Source organism: Rhinichthys klamathensis, unplaced genomic scaffold, assembly GCF_029890125.1.
Source record: "Rhinichthys klamathensis goyatoka isolate OS25496 unplaced genomic scaffold, OSU_Roscu_1.1 h1tg000165l_1, whole genome shotgun sequence".
Classification (NCBI taxonomy): domain Eukaryota; kingdom Metazoa; phylum Chordata; class Actinopteri; order Cypriniformes; family Leuciscidae; genus Rhinichthys; species Rhinichthys klamathensis.
In genome coordinates this window covers 1570541-1587380 of record NW_026606697.1, presented here as the reverse complement: position 1 = coordinate 1587380, position 16840 = coordinate 1570541, and the positions used below count along the sequence as shown (strand labels likewise).

Sequence of the window (16840 nt, the reverse complement as noted above, 5' to 3'; positions counted from 1 at the left end):
GTAAATATTTTCTTTATGCAAAACATTTTTATTTAAAGCCTTAAGAGGCTGAAAATGAACCCAATATTGATAGTTTGCATTGTAACATTTTGATCATGACAAGCAGATATTCCAATAATTCTCAATAATTCAGAGACTGTAACAGAATATAAAATCAATATAACAAACTACCATGATGAATAAATGCATTAAATGTATATGTTCCACATTATATTAATGAGAATTGGAGGTTGCATGTGTTTAATTGTCATGAAATGTTACAGTGCTATTTCCAAAATCATATCCTTTTTTTTTTAAAGCAAAATATAATTTATTATTTATTTCTTGTCATTTTTGAGTGAAATATGACCTGGGTGTATTTGTAGATGTACATGTTAAATTGCCTGGATTGCTATGTATCAAGTGTTGACATATATAAAGTATAATGAAATATGATAATTGCATAACATTTCATTTATAGCATACAATTTTTCCATCTCAGGCATTCAAGCATATTTCACATCTAATGGTTGGATCGTGATTTTTGGTTAATTGTTAAGCCTGACAGCCATTGCGAATGGCCTCAATTTCAACATGAATAAACTAAATGCACTGCTGAATGCATGATATGATTTGCCCAATTTACGTATTTTAAAATGTCTGTTTTATTACAAGGAATTATTAAAATCTTTCAAAGAAATGGCCACATTAAAATACGTCAGCACCCACAGGCTTTTCCCTCAGATAACTGCTAGCCAGCAAGGCACTACATCAGTTGTGTGGACGAACCAAGGCTGTTATTCACACTTCCCCATGCTCAATTGGCCACAACCAATTCCTCTCTCCTTTGCCTCAAGAGCAGAAGACGAGGCATATCCAGGCGTCACAATGAATTTCTTGACAGATAGAGTCAAAACCAGGTTGTGCCAAAAATCTTTGAACAAACTATGGACTGCCTAAACACAACGGACAAAAAAGACTTCATCTGACAAGGTTCTGATATTTATTTAATACTTAATCTAAACATACATTTGAATATGTCGTTTGCAAATATCTGTGGTACTGCAAAGAGGCAAGAGAATCCGTCGACATCGAAATCCTGCTGTCAACAAGATTTGGTGTCGTATCGACAAACATCTCAGAGAAACAGCCCCTGGAATAACATGTTTAGCTACAGACAACAACATGAAATCGTTAACTCTAGATGCGATGGCATTTATCAAATGCTATGAAGATTGCGAAACATTAATTCAAACAAGTGTCATTTTAGGATCTCAGTGATATCGAACCTGCAGTTTACAGTAGTTCTTGTTTTACCACATTCAGTTTTGGTGATCAGAAAAAGTACGGCAGACCGTGATGTGTTTTCCCTCAAACAATATTAGAGACCCTGTATTAATAATGAGCCGCCAAGTGCTCATCTAAAGATACTGTGTGATATTTATGTTCTCTCCTGGCTGACCCTTTCTGAAGAGTAAGTCACAAAATAACCCCCGTGTCAAAAAAAGAAATCAAAACACATTAAAATAAGTTAACAGGTTGACGAGAATATAAATGTACAGTATATACAATCACATACGATGAAAATATATCAACGCTTTAGTGTTCTAAAGGTTCCAAGTCGCCCGCTTAAGAGCTATAGATCATCAAATCAAAGTTGCAGGAAGAAAAAAATAAAGGAGAAAGATGCTGACTGCAGCAGTGGGAAAATAACCAAAACATAATAAGGCTTTCCTCACAATATCCCAGCTGTTAAAGCAGAGCAGAACCAAAGAGCAGCCGTCTTGAAAAGATAATATATCAACAGCACTAAACATGACAGGCACCCAGACTTTACCTTCGAAATGAAACAAAATAAATAAAAATATATTCATATATGTGTATATATGCTTATAAAATGAAACACTGAAAATCATTTCTCAAACGCAGTGTCGCCAATCAAAGGCAACATCCTGCTTTCTCCACCACTTTTTAGGAAACGTTTTTCTGTCTTTGTAGAATAATTCTGTACACTATATACTGTACCAGTAAACAAAATGTAAAAGTTTGTTTTTAAATATTTTTTACTTTTTTTTTATGTATACCCAGTGTATTGAAAAAAGTGTTGCAGGCACTTAAAGTCCATCTCCGACGTGTTGGTGTTTTTACAGTGGAGCGCCGACGCGGGAAAAGGGCTCGTTTGGTTATTCCTGGATTGTGTTCGATTCTGGTGAGAGGCGTTGCACCAGTCTCAGCCAAGGATGTCCAAGTAGACAGGTGTGGCTTTTCCCAGAGCGTAAAGGACTTTCTGAATGTCTTTGATGTTTAGTCGTTGTTGCGGCTCTCTTTGCCAGCAGCCTAACATGAGGTCGTACACCTCCTTAGGACACAGGCGAGGCCTGTCTAGAACCCGACCTTGAGTAATGCATTCAATGACCTGCAAAAGGGAGAGACACAGAAATGAGCAAATGTGTGGAATTGATTTAGAGGTGATACGTGCAATTTGTTTATGCTATTTCATATGCAGAGTCAAATATAAGTAATGTTGCACACCATGACTCGTTGTTTGAGCATCCCGACCAGGGGTGCGTTTCCCGTACAACGACGTAACTGTCACGCAGGTGGTAGAGTAATCACTTCTTTTAATGAATCTGTTTGAGATCGAATTAATGCTATATGTTCTGCTATAAATTACGGACATGGCATCTGAGGAATATTTCTCATAATTCTCAGTTATTTGGCTTTATTTCCAGATTCAATCATAGGCTCGTTCTTATGTAGAGAGTCGTTCAAAAACGACGCTTTAAATCTCTTGACAAACTACAAGACGTAAATGACGTGTATGTATTCTAAATAAAAGATACAGATTGTACTGAATGTCAGCTTGCTTATTTGGCTCAAGATAAGGGTTTGAGTCCACATGTCATACAAACAAGAAACTCTTACCACTGTGGTAAACTTCTAACCAAAGCTCGAGAGCTTTCGTTTAAACCACACATCTTTGCGATGCTGCTTTGCGAATGTTCGTTGGAAGTATGTTTCCGGTAAACACACGACTCGTTGAACTATGCTGATAACGACGGAACTTGTTGCGACCATAGTTGGCTAACGATGCTTTTGGGAAACGGCAGCAAAATTCGATGAAACAATGGTGAGGTTTTTGAGACAAACTCCTTGTTTGTACCATTCCCATAATTCACACACAATAAACTCCCAATAGATTCAGGGGCCGTTTACACAGCACCGTTTTCAACTAAAAACTCAAAACTTTTAATGTGTTTTGACCGTTCATTTACACGACAACAGCGTTTTGGGTGCCTGAAAACGCAAACTTTTGAAGCCGTGTTTCAAAGTGCAAGTTTTTGAAAAGGGTCTCCGTGTAAACAACAAAAAAGCAAATCTCTGAAGACGATGACGCCATGCGCATGCGTATTACGTGTGCAGTCTATAGAGCTTCATCGTCATCTAATGGCCTGGCAGCAGAATACAGGGTTTTTAGTCGTTTTCACGGATCCGTGGGAATGGGAATCGTTTTGACAATGGTGTCATCTGTACGCGGAAAACTCAAAGGAAAAACTTCTCCGTTTTAAGCATATTGTTGTTGTGTAAACGTACCCTCAGTGTTCACACTTTTGAGCCACGATTTGACAATTTTGTGAATCCTTTTGTGAAGTCTTTGATCGCTTGTTTAAAGTTCGCCAACAACTGATTAATGGTCATTGCGATCGACTTTTACCTCAGACGAAATTCTGCCAGTGTCAGAAGTCATGCAGTGCGGCTTCTCTCTTACGATAACAGTCAAATCAAAAACCAATAGGAGCACATGATGATGCAATTGAGACAGCAACAAATCACCACTTTGGGCAGTTGTGGCCTAATGGTTAGAGAGTCGGACTTGTAACCCAAAGGTCACAGGTTCGATTCTCAATACCGGCAGGAAACGACTGATTGTGTGGCTAGATGTAAGCTGCTAACCTGATCTCTGACAGCATGACACGACACCCCTCCAGTAGAGATCACACTCACATTCTAAAAATGTCATATTCACACTGACGTTCTAATAATGGCTCCTTTTCGCCATGTGTACATTTACCTCATTATTGGATAACTGAAACCATGGCTGTTTCCCATAGGTGAAGACCTCCCACATAATGACTCCAAAGCTCCACACATCACTCTCTGTGGAGAACTTCCTGTACATGATGCTCTCCGGAGGCATCCAGCGAATGGGCAGCATGGTGTGACCTCCCACCTAGAAGACAGATTACACATCAAGCATTGCTCACAAACATCTTACGTGGTATGGATGACATTTCCCTTTCTATGTAATCAAGCTAACAGCTTAGCCTACTACTTTAGCTCAAACTGGTTAAGAAAAGCTCTTTTGATTAACTAAAAGAAGATACAGTACATACACACGTCACAATAAGGCATTGTGGAGAGTTATTTATTACCATGTAAATATATATATATTTTTAACGCTCTGCAAAACGCAAAAAATATATATATATATATATATATATATATATTTTTTTTTTACTTTGTTCATATTTAAAAATTTAGTGCACATTTAGCTTCAACTTTTGCCACATTTTATATTTTTATGTGCCAAATCGTACCAAATGTCACTTGGAAATAGGTTGTGCTTAAAAATCTATCAAATTGGGTACCAAAAATATAACTAAACTTGGTACAAATATAGTCAAGACTAAATGCAGCAATTTCAGTGTTCAAAACCCAACCCCCCAAATGTTTTATTTGGAAGTGACAGAAGACTTTGTGTCCTAACTTTTTATGATTGCAAAAAAATTGTATCTATATTCATAGTTGCATAAATGTAATCTATATTGTGCGTAGTCGCCTATTTTGGAGTTCTCACCACTAGGGAGCTGGTCTTAGGGGGTTAAAGATGCAGTAAGCGATTTCTGAGAAACACTGTGGATTTTTGGAATCAACACCCAAAACAAACAAACCCTTACCCAAAAGAAACACACCCCTCACTTAATTGCACAAGTCAAACAGCTGGCGCATCAGACGGCTCGTATGGATGAATCAGCTTTAATTTAAGAACAACAACAGCTTACAGCAGCGTATCTTGATTCTGTGAAACAGCAAAACCAATGTTACTCATGTATCGAGCAGAAACAAAGCACGTTTTTAGGCATTCCCGCTCTCTAACACCTCTCCAGAACTGGAAAGTTTTGCCAGTATTAACGCGGGTCCAAAAGGTCTTACGTTATCGTAACCCGATTCACACAGCCAAGACTATGTACAAACACAATATTGTTTTCAACAGACACACACACACCCCAGACATCTAACAAATATTCACAAAAGTCTTTGTTTGGGTGTTGATTCCAATTTTTTAATGGTGCAGTAAGCAAAATCACTTGACCTATTAATACTAATATTTACTATTCTATATCTTTATTTAAAAAACACCTTGCTATGTGTACTGGGCTAGACTAACTGGGACTAGTCACAGCACTTGCGTATTGTTGCCCTATTGTTGGTTTGATTGCTTCTACTCACATGTAAGTCACTTTGGATAAAAGTGTCTGCTAAATGATTAAATGTAAATGTAAATCGCTTACTTTTACTGCAGCCATAGTTGACAGACCATCCGAGAGGTCCTTAATGAAAGCAACAGACAGAAAGTCTTCTTCACTGCTCATGTGGAACTCTTACAGTATGTAACAGAATAAGACTTAAAAACAATACAAAACAGCTTATCGATTATCCCGACCCACTCTGTAACACTTTTTGATACGAGAATGTAATAAATAAACAGCACAAATCCTTAGTATTTTTAAAGCAAATAATATATATTATTAGCTTCAATAATGATCTCATGCAAGTCCTCCGCTAGTTGAGCCAAATTGACTAAACAATAATGCATTAATTGTGCATGCACTCAGCTTCGATTAAAATGGCTTATTCTCAAATCTATTTCTTATTCACGTCAATTTCACTACATTCATCACGTTGTGCCGGCATGAAATGCCTGTGAAGAAGACTGCTGGGTATTGCTGGAGCCCTCCCAGCTCAGCGTGGAGTTCTCTTTGTAATTACTATTCCCTCTGTTGTTTGCCGTTACATTGATCTTACTTCCGGCTGGCAGAGAGCAGACTAATGAATGTCTACCGCCACATTAGAAATTAGCCAAGTAGGTTCCTGTGACTACTGTCCACTGCATATAGTCAATATCTTATCGGAATCCTTGCAGCCATGTGCTCTGTAAAGGTCTGAGTCAGTTTATTTGCATTTTTACTGCTCTTATTGCAAGTGCTAGTCAGGAGAGGGTGCGAAACAATGGGGTGAACAGGAAGTTTCTGGAAGTTGCGGTAACATCTCAAACTGGTAACTCAAGAGGGTAATCAACCAAAAAAAAAAGGTCTTCAAATAGTTACTCTGCAACAAGACAAGACATAATAGCGTCAAGTTATGAATTGTGTAGTGACATGTCATAAAGCAATGACACATGAAATCACACTTTTGTACTGTATCTGGGAGTGGTTGTGTGTCCATGAACAAAAAGATGACAGACATGCTATACATACTGTATGAAATTAATTAACAATATACTGTATAAAGAATGTCCTGTTACAGAAATTCAATGGAGTGCATTAATGAGTAATCATTGCTATTTGTCATTTAAGCTCTGATATGTTCTCTTTAAAGAAAATTCCGCAAACTAGTGATGTAGTGAAATAAAAAGCTGTATTATTCTTCTCATGTCAGTTCATTGCAGTACCCTGCAGTGAAAGGATCACTTTTGTGTTTTACTAAAAAAATACTGTACATCTGATTGCATAGCTAATTAAAAACATCAATATGTTCGGTCAACCCTTGTAATCAGCAAGTTTTATCTACAAAGACCTCTAAAAATAGAAAAATAGAAAATAGTAGTCGCATTTCTATTACCCTTCAAATTACCCTCGCATGAGGTGGTTTTTCAGGCAATTCGAAAAAGGAATATTTAGCAAAACTGCAATGGAAACAGTTTTTGCGCATTTACAAGTCACCTAACATATACGGACAGAATATGTTTGGACAGAAGACGAGACAGAGTTCTTTTTTAATCTCATAAAAGACCAAAGAATTACGGGAATACTGGATTTTAAACCACAAGGAAATGCCACAATCAAGACCTTGAAGCAGATAGGAGGGAGAAACACCCAGAAACACCTCATACTTGGCCGCTCCCAAGTACAAGGGGCTTTCCTTGCTATTAATGCTTGGATAACATGCCTATCCTTCGCTTAAAAATAATGGTGCGGTGGGTGGGATATATAAACCCACCAACATCCATTGCCATAATTATTGGAACGACTTATCGCGAGAAAAAAATATGACGTTTCAGTTGCATAACATCGGTTAATGGAAACGCCGTCATTTCGCAATAGTTTTTTATCGACATTAAGAAAATATCGCAAAAGTTTTGTGAAAATCTGTAATGGAAACGCTGCTAGTGTCTTGCAAGGTTGTTTGCCATTCAGAGTTAAATTGAGGTTGACTTTTAAATTCAAATTTGAAAATTGTACAGCAAAATACCTCAGTACAACAAACTTGTGCTATGTTAAAGTACATGATAACATACATGTATCTCAGCACACTTAGTAGTTCAAATGCTATTAGAGTTACTGGAAATATCCGTGTGAATTGTTAATTCACAATTTAAAGTAGCCGAGTAACAGTGATCTTAATAATAGACTTACAGGAGACACGCACATGTCCTGATCCTTAAATAATGCAAATGACTTTCAAATCCCTCATTAAGAGGAGCAACTAAAATTGGTTAAGCAATCATTCAACCCACAATCCACTGCATCACCTTGGGCTTTGTGGTTGAGACTAAAGCAATTAGCCTGGCATGGTAAAAAATTGATAAGCCCAATTGAAAATAAACGATTGGAAATGGAGAAAAAAAAAAAAAATCTCTCTGCTGATTGACCATATTTCCGTTCTGTCAGCATGGAGTGGGTTTCAGGAAGAAGGCAACATGTTTTTATCTTTATTTTGGTAGTTTGTAAACTGGATTACTGGCTAGTCTGTGGCTCAGTGGTAGAGGGCTAGATTGGATTATGGGTATGAAGAGCGAAGCAGCATGCTGGAGAATGGATTACAGCCCTGCTAGAGCTAGTCTCTAGGCTTTTACAATTTTATACTTAGTATCAGGGGAAGCAGATTTATGCATCCATGACCGATAACAGATTTCTCCAACCATTTAAAACACTTGGCTAAATATCTAGTAGAAACCGATATTAGAATTCATAAAGAAAATACGGGCTATTGAAAGTGATGACATTGACATTAGTTGTTTATAAAAAAAATCAAAAAAACTAGTGACAGGGTGACCATGTCACTTGTTTATTGTGTGTAATCAGTTATTTGTGGTGAAGACACAATCGTTGACAATCTGCAGCTTATTCATGGGATCGAGCCTGTGCTGTCATTTTCCCTGAATCTGTTTACAACCATCAGCGGCTCTAAACAGAGTTATCAAAAACATCTCATGCAAAAAGATACTCGGCAAGCCATTAGGTGGCAGGAAGTCGATGTGCCACTTATAACATCTTGACGAAGGCGGTTGAATTGGTCACTGATGAAAGTACCTCAATCTCTCTTCCAGTCATGCTCCATTCCTGTGGCCAGACGCTCGAGCCCCAGAGGACAACAAACGTCAATATGACTCGCCATGTGTGGATTACGTGCTTGGCAGGATCCGCTATTTATAATCACTTGACACAGTGAACGTGTCCAATGCGGTAATAATTTCATAATCCCTCTGCTTTGTCAATATTGAAGACTGGTTATAAGTGTGCGCATGTGCGGCTGATAAAAATGTTTCTGGCCTCCGTGAGACCTTCAGTTTACGACTGGCTTGAATGCAAAGACTCTCAACAATCCAATCTCTCTGAGATTTTGTTGTCCTTGCGTTTAACTAGATCTAATAGATAGCTATTGGTATTCCAAAAATGATCTTCCCTCATTTGTGCTATTTATTGATGGGATTGCAAATGGAACATAATTTTACCAAAGACTTAATATGTTCTGTCCAGGATGTTTATGCATAACCATAGCAGTTATTCAAGGTGCAGTCAGTCTTACTTTTCGGTATCAAATTAAACCAATATACGTTTTTATGTAACAGTCTTGAAGAAAAAAAATTGATGACTAAGACGTAAGACTATTCTTAGCGGTTTATGCAACTGGCCCCAGTTTAATCTCTATAAACAGCATATTGTCATAATGTTGATGTTAATGTTACCACAGAAAATTATTTAAACTAATCCATCAATAGAAAAAAAAGAAGCAGCAAAAATAATGATTATAGTCTTGACATTTACAATGGAAGTTATCAGGTAATGCAATAAACTTTAAAATATACAAAATGTAAACATTATATGTTAAAGTGAGACTAATGTGATTAAAATCGCTTGCTTTTCTTTTCAAAGTTATGCTACAATATTTCAACTCGTGTAAAGCAAGAATGCTTTCGCTAATTTTGTCAATACAATGAAAGTCAATGGGGTCCAATGTAATTTTGAGACAGACATTTTTCAAAATAGTCAAGAAAGTCATACAGGTTTGTACTGTAAATGACATTAGGGTAAGTAAATGATGGAATTTTCAATGTGAATTTTTTGTGCGTCAATCCCTTTGTAAGTGTTTTTATGTCAAGTAATTTGAAGGTGTCTTTCTGTGACCGTAGTTTTTGATTTTTATTTATTAATTCTTTTCGGTGGCAATATAGAGATCATTCAGAAGAACCCAGGACATTCCAATACTTTTGGTCCAGAAATGTGGACTTTAAGTCCAGAAATGTACTTGCAATGATGCTATAAAAAGTTTTTGTCAGCAAACATTAAAAGTAATGTAACTGTTGTGATACTTACTCGATAGTAATCAGAGCTGTATATGTCTCTGGACATCCCGAAGTCTCCAATTTTCACAAGCAGGCCGTTACCCACGAGGCAGTTGCGAGTGGCCAGGTCGCGGTGCACAAAATGCTGAGAGGACAGGTAGATCATGCCTGCTGCTATCTGTGAACCGATATGAAGCATCTGCGAGAGACCAAGTTCCCCGTTCGACTGCATCGGTTGGCCGTCCACGAGGATCATGGCATCTGGACCATGGGCTCTGAAATGTGGGGAGAAATTAATGTTGGTTACACTTGTTAGTCTTGGCAGTAATTGTCCTTCAGTGCTGAGCTACGTCCAGGTTTTTGCAATTACTTACATTTAGGATCCGAGCAGGGAAAATTGATTATGGATCAATTTAAAAGGGCACAGGGTCAAAATGTTCAAACGCACCGCCTTATTGCTCCATAAAATAATTCCCCCTCTAATCCTTTAATCCTGTAAAGCTGTCTGATTTGAAGTGAGTAAGTCAAGGCAAAGAAAGATGTGCTTTGACTTCAACTGTGGAGAAATAAAATCACCTATTCAGTTAACTTTTTCGATTTTCTCTTCACTCAGGGAAAATGATTTTTGTCTGATTGCAGCAGCATTTGCATAAGGTGGCTGTTGAAAAGGGCTCGACTGTAATTTGTGCTTCTCTTCTGGTCAGTGCCTCTTCAGCAGGGAGCTCTTCAACTGTATGTTTGAAGAGCTAACAATCAGGGAGCTAACAATCCAAGTGGGAGCTCTGCTTTAGAATGCAACAGTCTGGTTCCGGGAAAAGAAAGAAAGAATCCTATTCATTTTCTCAATAAAGAACTTGATTTGTAACAACATTTAAAAATATTTGATGTCTAAAGAGGTGATTAAGCCACCTAAGTCAGAGTGATTTCAATATCATTTTGGAAAATTTGTATTTATTTAGCCAAATTCCCAGTGAACTACAATACCCATAATCCTGAAGAGGGATTAGCCGATCAGAGAGTTTGCTGTTACCGTGGAAATGGGAATCCCACCAAAAGTGCACAGCAGCGACACTAGTTTCCCTACACTAAAAAAACCCCAAGTATCTATGTTGTGTATATACAGTATATGAATTTTGTGCAATAAACTTAAAAGTATTTCATACATACACTACCATTCAAGTAATTTTTTAAAGATGTTTGTCATACTCACAAAGGCAGTATTTATTTGATCAAAATAAAGTCAAATCTGTAAGATTTTCAAATACAGTATATAACTGTTTTCTTTTTTTTAATATATTTCAAAATGTAATTTATTCCTGTGATGCAAAGCTGAATTTTCAGCATCATTACTCCAGTCTTCAGTGTCACATGATCCTTCAGAAATCATTCTAATATGCTGAATAAAAAAAGACTATTCTTATAATTATCAATGTTGAAAACTGTTGTGCTGCTTGATTTTTGTGGAAACCATGATTTTTAGAATTTTTTCTTTTGAACAGCATTTATTCATATTTTTTAGTATCAACATAGTATTTCTTTAAACAAAAAATCATACTGACCCCAAACTTTTGAACGGTAGTGTATAATCAACAACTTCGTCATTAGTTTTATAATGTATCATCCTTTATGATTCAAGATGGCTGCCAATTTTTGGCTCTTTAAATGTCAATTTTTCTAAATCGTCATATAGCCTTAATATTGGGCTCAAATGAAAGCTCTGCTCATACTGAGTTCAGTTATGGACAGTAAAATTACATCATACACATAGGTCATCAGATGTCTGGGGTGGAACCAATGAAAGCAGGGAGACAGAGGAGATTCTTTAGCTTGGAGTTGTTTTTATTAACATTTTATTAACAAAAAGACTCTCCATCTGAATCTGTTGAATCTCCACACTGACTCCTCTCATCATCACTGCTACTCTCATCTGAGCAGTCATGAGGTGTGCGCTGCTGGGGCAAGGGGGGCAGGGTGTGACGCACTGATCGACACTTTCCGTTCACTAGTTCCCAGCCATGACCAATGGGAGAAGGATGCTCTTGCAGGTTGTAATGGAGCTGGCAATATGTAAGGTAGTTTGTCCTTTCCATATAAAGATTCAAAGAGTCATCATCAGATGGGAGACGGATTGTACACTTATTCTTCAGTTTGTGCCATTTGGAAACTCTGGCCTGCCCGCAGCTCACATCTGCACTCTCAGCATAAATGATGGAGAGGACAAATGCCTTCATATCCGCTCTGACTTCATGTTTTAATTCCAGACTCTCACCCACTCATCCCAGGAGCTCTCTTGCCTCAGAATTGATCTTCACCTTCTCCAACACCTTCTTCTTCCCATGCCCATAGAACCCTGAGGTGTGGTCACTGCCAGTGATCACATGGAGAGGTATGATGATATCTGCAACCTCTTCCGAGTAGGGATGGGCATTTAAAAAAAATATTGTATTTGAATATTTGGGCTCATAAAAATCGAATATTGGTTTATTTATTTAAATGACGTTTAACAAGAAAGCCGTTATATTTTAAGTTTACGTTTTTGTCACCATTTCTGAACAAGCTTACGATTAGGCAATATACACCAGGGCTCAACATAAAAAAAAATCCCCACTGGCCCCCAGGGCCAGTAGATCAGAGTTTTGCTGGCCCCTTCTATATTTTTACTGGCCCTGAAAGAAATAGAATCAAAAGCACTTTTCCATTAAACTGTATTTATTGTATACATTAGGATTCATTTTTCTTGTCCCCTCACAATGACAGTAAACTAATTATTACATTACATGAGTGATGAGTTACATAGGCTATATTTTCACTTCAAAATGGCGAAATTAGACAAAAGTATATTAGTTTGCCTGATTATTTTTGTCATACGTTTAACATTTATGACCTAAAAAACTGTCAATGAAGAAAAAATGAAGAACGCGCTGAATCTGATTATAACAAGACTGAAGCGAACACAAATTTGTGTAGCTTACACTTAATCACACATTTTTAGGGGGGCTAGGCAGAAGTTTAGGGGGGAATTTGATTACACTATTTTTAGATAGCACTCGGCAGGCCGGTTATGCATTTTGCATTTTGGTCGGCTTTTGTTGTAAATTTCCGGCAAACGAAACAGTACATGCCCTCATCGCCTTTCTCCAGCCAGGTGTACTGCGTTTTCCATGACACTAGGAATTAGGACTGGGCGATATGGCCAAAAAATCATATCTCGGTATTTTTTGGTTAAATGGCGATATACGATATATATCTCGGTACTTTCTACGTTTTTCTATTTGGATAAAGAAAATCTGTATTTATTTAAAAAATATATATATTTCACATCCTGCTTAATGATATCCAAACCATGTTGATATTGAAGGATATGGAAACAAATATAGTGAATGTAATGTAGGCTATGCAATATATTACGTGCAAAAAGGTGGTTAAAATCACATTACATTCTAACATTACAATCTAAAAACAAAAATAATGCTTTTGTTTTTAAAATGACTAAGGCTAAACTAAAAATGAAAATAAAAACAAAAGCACAACTAATTATATTAGCCTGCATTTGATTACCCCGTTATAATGCTCACTTTCATAAAAACATAGGCCTACTTGTAGGTTTAAAATTCCACATATGGCACATTTATTGTCTCCAACAACAAATATTTTAGCAAGATGTATATTTTAGTCAGAATTATTGCGCTACTCTTCTATTGTGCCCGTCTGTTAGGCGCGCGTGCTCGCGGCAGCGCTCGTTCACGGAAGCTTTAATTTTAGCGGAGATTCACTTGCAGAAGCTCGTCCTCTCCTGACAGTGAAATGGACATATTTGTTTGACTTTCTAACATTTACAGATGGAGAGAATATACCTGTAAAATGTAAGTTAAGCACTGAGGAAAGCACCACGTCTCAAACGCATTAAACAGCGCAAGTATTTATCTGTCAGTCAGCAACAGTATCTGTCAGAGCATCTGACAGGGCAAGCTGCTTTAAACTTGTTAACTATATCTTACCAGTTATTTTGAAGTGCTTAATATAAGCTTGTGTCATGTTTAGGACAAATTGTACTATGTTTTTTCACTGCAGGAGCTCACACTGCGTACTCCGCTATTTTTCAGATGTGCTCGTATCAAACTACTGTATCGATATAAACAGTAGCCTATATTGCCTCATTCCATATCGTTTAAAAAAAATCGATATATTGTACAAACTCGATTTACCGCCCAGCCCTATAGGAATGCCCTCTTTCTCGTATCAGCCTCGTAGTTCTTTTGACATTTTAACACGTTATTATAACCTGAAGTAACATTGACACTCTTCGCGCCACTGTATATGACGTTTGCTGTTTGTTTTGCTGATGGCCATTCACTGGCCCGCGCGGGCCAGTGACTGGCCAATCAACTAGCCCGACATACTCTTTTACTGGCCCCGGGCCATCGGGCCATTGCTTATGTCGAGCCCTGATACACATCCAGCTTACTATCCTATCTTAAGGTATACCCATAGGGGTGGTGATGACGCAGTGGATAAGACACATGGCTTTGGTGTGAGAGACCCGGGTTCGAATCCACTGTGAGACACCAATGTGTCCCTGAGCAAGACACTTAAACCCTAGTTGCTCCAGAGGCATGCGACCTCTGACATATATAGCAATTGTAAGTCGCTTTGGATAAAAGCGTCAGCTAAATGAATAAATGTAAATATCAAAAGCATTTAAGCTCAAGCAGCACGAACGGATAAAGCAGACTGCACAGTTATTGTACAGAACGTACATATATACTCGAGTCAGCATATGGTTATCGTGTTTATTGTTTAACGTTCATGTTGAGAAAAACAATAATATCCACATGCTCGGGTGAGAAAACGCGCTGCGCTGACAGACGTTGCAGAGACACAAAGATAACGGTTTGCTAAGCGAAGTTTCTAAAAGCACTTTGGGTTTTCTGTTCTTAAACCTGTCTCCCTCAACAAAACTTAAAGGAAGTATATGTCTCAAAATCATTTTGCTATCAGAAGATATAATATCTGATCACTCGCGCTACATCTGCGCTTACCTGCAGTCATTAATGCAGTGATTCCTCATTTGACTGCTGTTTGGATTTCATGTGATTTTTCATTGTGGTGGTGATTTTATAACTCAGTTTCATGAATTAATTTGATTAAAGTACTTCCATTTTAAAGGTATTGTAGGTAGGAATTTTATAAAAAACATTTTTCCAAATTTGTTTAAACTTTCTATATATATCAATGCATAATTAAAATGTAAGTACTCTGATAAAAAGAGTATACAAATCGAGTGACTCTAGACCGTTTAATCTGCACTAAACACAGCTCATTATTTCAATCCGGGACGAAACAAAGGATTTGCTTAGGCGACTGTCACTCTCTCGCAACCATGGCAACCACCCTTTTGCCACACAGGACCTGCCCACTTGCGCGTACCCGTTTGATTTGAGGACTTTAAGAGGCACGGAACCTAGGAATAGCAAAACAATGGCAGAGAAAGACCAATCAAAATTCACATATGCAGTTCGCGAAGGGTTTTGTTTGTGTTTAAATGTTTGTTTTGTTTGTTGTTGTTATTTATCGTTTGTACATATTGTAAATATTATTTTCTTCAATCATTCGCTATGGCCTTGAGGATTAATAAATCCCTTTGAGCTGAATTTGAGGAGTACGCTTTCTTTTCTTGCTCTGTCCTGCACTTTGAGGGACACACACACCATTTTTAAAAGTGTTATTCTAGACAACATTAAAAGGGACGTAACACCAGCCAAAAAAAGGAAGACAGTAACGTCACTAGAAAAGGTAATGAACAAAAAGTATTTGGATAAACAACGATTTATCTGTCCTCGAGCTGACCATGCGGTACTTGTCTCTGGAGTGTAGTCCTCATCAGAGTCAACAATGCTTTCATCATGGAAACTCTTACATGCAGAACACCATATATGTTATGAATCTTACACGAAATTCATCTTCATCACAGTGTAAATGATGGCAATGGAAAAACGTGTATCATGCAACCTGTTTTTAGCTTTGCCTTATAGATAACTAGCTCGTTAGCGAATCAATAAATATATATTTTAAACTTTACCAATATCAATATGCTAGCTTGATAGTGAGTACAAAAATACATCTTATTTGTTTATCTTCATAATGATAAAGTTAGATGTTTTTATTACATGTGATTCTGACATGATGTCACTACATGCACTGCGCTCCTTCCTCTCCGCTCGTCTCAGGTAAATAATGCGTCTTCAGCTCAGCGGTCGGAGTCGCGAGTTCATGTGTTTTGGGGGCGTGACTTTGGAAGGAGCCCAGAAGGGAGGGGGTGGAGTGAATGGAAATAATGAGCTGTCTTTAAAACAGTCGTGAGAGGTCTACAGACACTTGATTTTTATACTTTCTTTTTCAGAGTACTTACATTTTAATTATGCATTGATATATATAGAAAGTTTAAACAAGTTTGGAAAAAAGTTTTATATAAAAATCCTACCTACAATACCTTTAATATCATTTTCATCTAAGTAATTCCAAACTTCGCAAGGCAGATGACGGCATGATGTGATGAAATACCATACACATGTTAAACACGCTCCACAGCGCCACCCAGTGCATTTAACTATAACTGCGAGTTAGTGCTTGGGATTTATCATGGATTCACTGCATTAACGGCCAGCAAAGCAACGTAGTAAAATTGAATAGTATTTTATTTTTCGAATAATAATTACAGATCGGATATTCGTGGACATCCCTACTTCCGAGAGCATGGCACGGCAGTTGATTAACGCATGCTTGCGTTTAATCAGCAGATCACCTCTGACTTGCTGCGAGACGTAAGCTGCTTGGTCATACACATCTGTGTCCTCGCAGTCTAGAACTACAGGTCCAGTGTACTTACTGGCTCTCACCTTTGCATAGGCAGAGAGCAGCATTGTAGCATTGTATCACTTGTCTTTTCAGCTGATCCTTTACAAGTTTCTGTAGTCTGACCTTGTTTCCGGAATTAACCATGAGTTGGTTGAACTC

At 37.6% G+C, this 16840-nt stretch overlaps 1 protein-coding gene across 1 annotated transcript in view; it reads right to left on the bottom strand.

Moving 5' to 3' along the window:
- Positions 1-1371: 1371 nt before the first annotated feature.
- ntrk3b (neurotrophic tyrosine kinase, receptor, type 3b) overlaps positions 1372-16840 on the bottom strand; it is a 165590-nt gene continuing 150121 nt past the window's right edge. The window contains exons 15-17 of the mRNA XM_056259167.1: positions 9858-10101; positions 4052-4210; positions 1372-2395 (exon numbers count right to left, since the gene is read on the bottom strand). Of these exons, the coding sequence (XP_056115142.1) occupies positions 2210-2395; positions 4052-4210; positions 9858-10101 (589 nt within the window). The 3' untranslated portion in view covers positions 1372-2209. The remainder of the gene's footprint in view (positions 2396-4051; positions 4211-9857; positions 10102-16840) is intronic.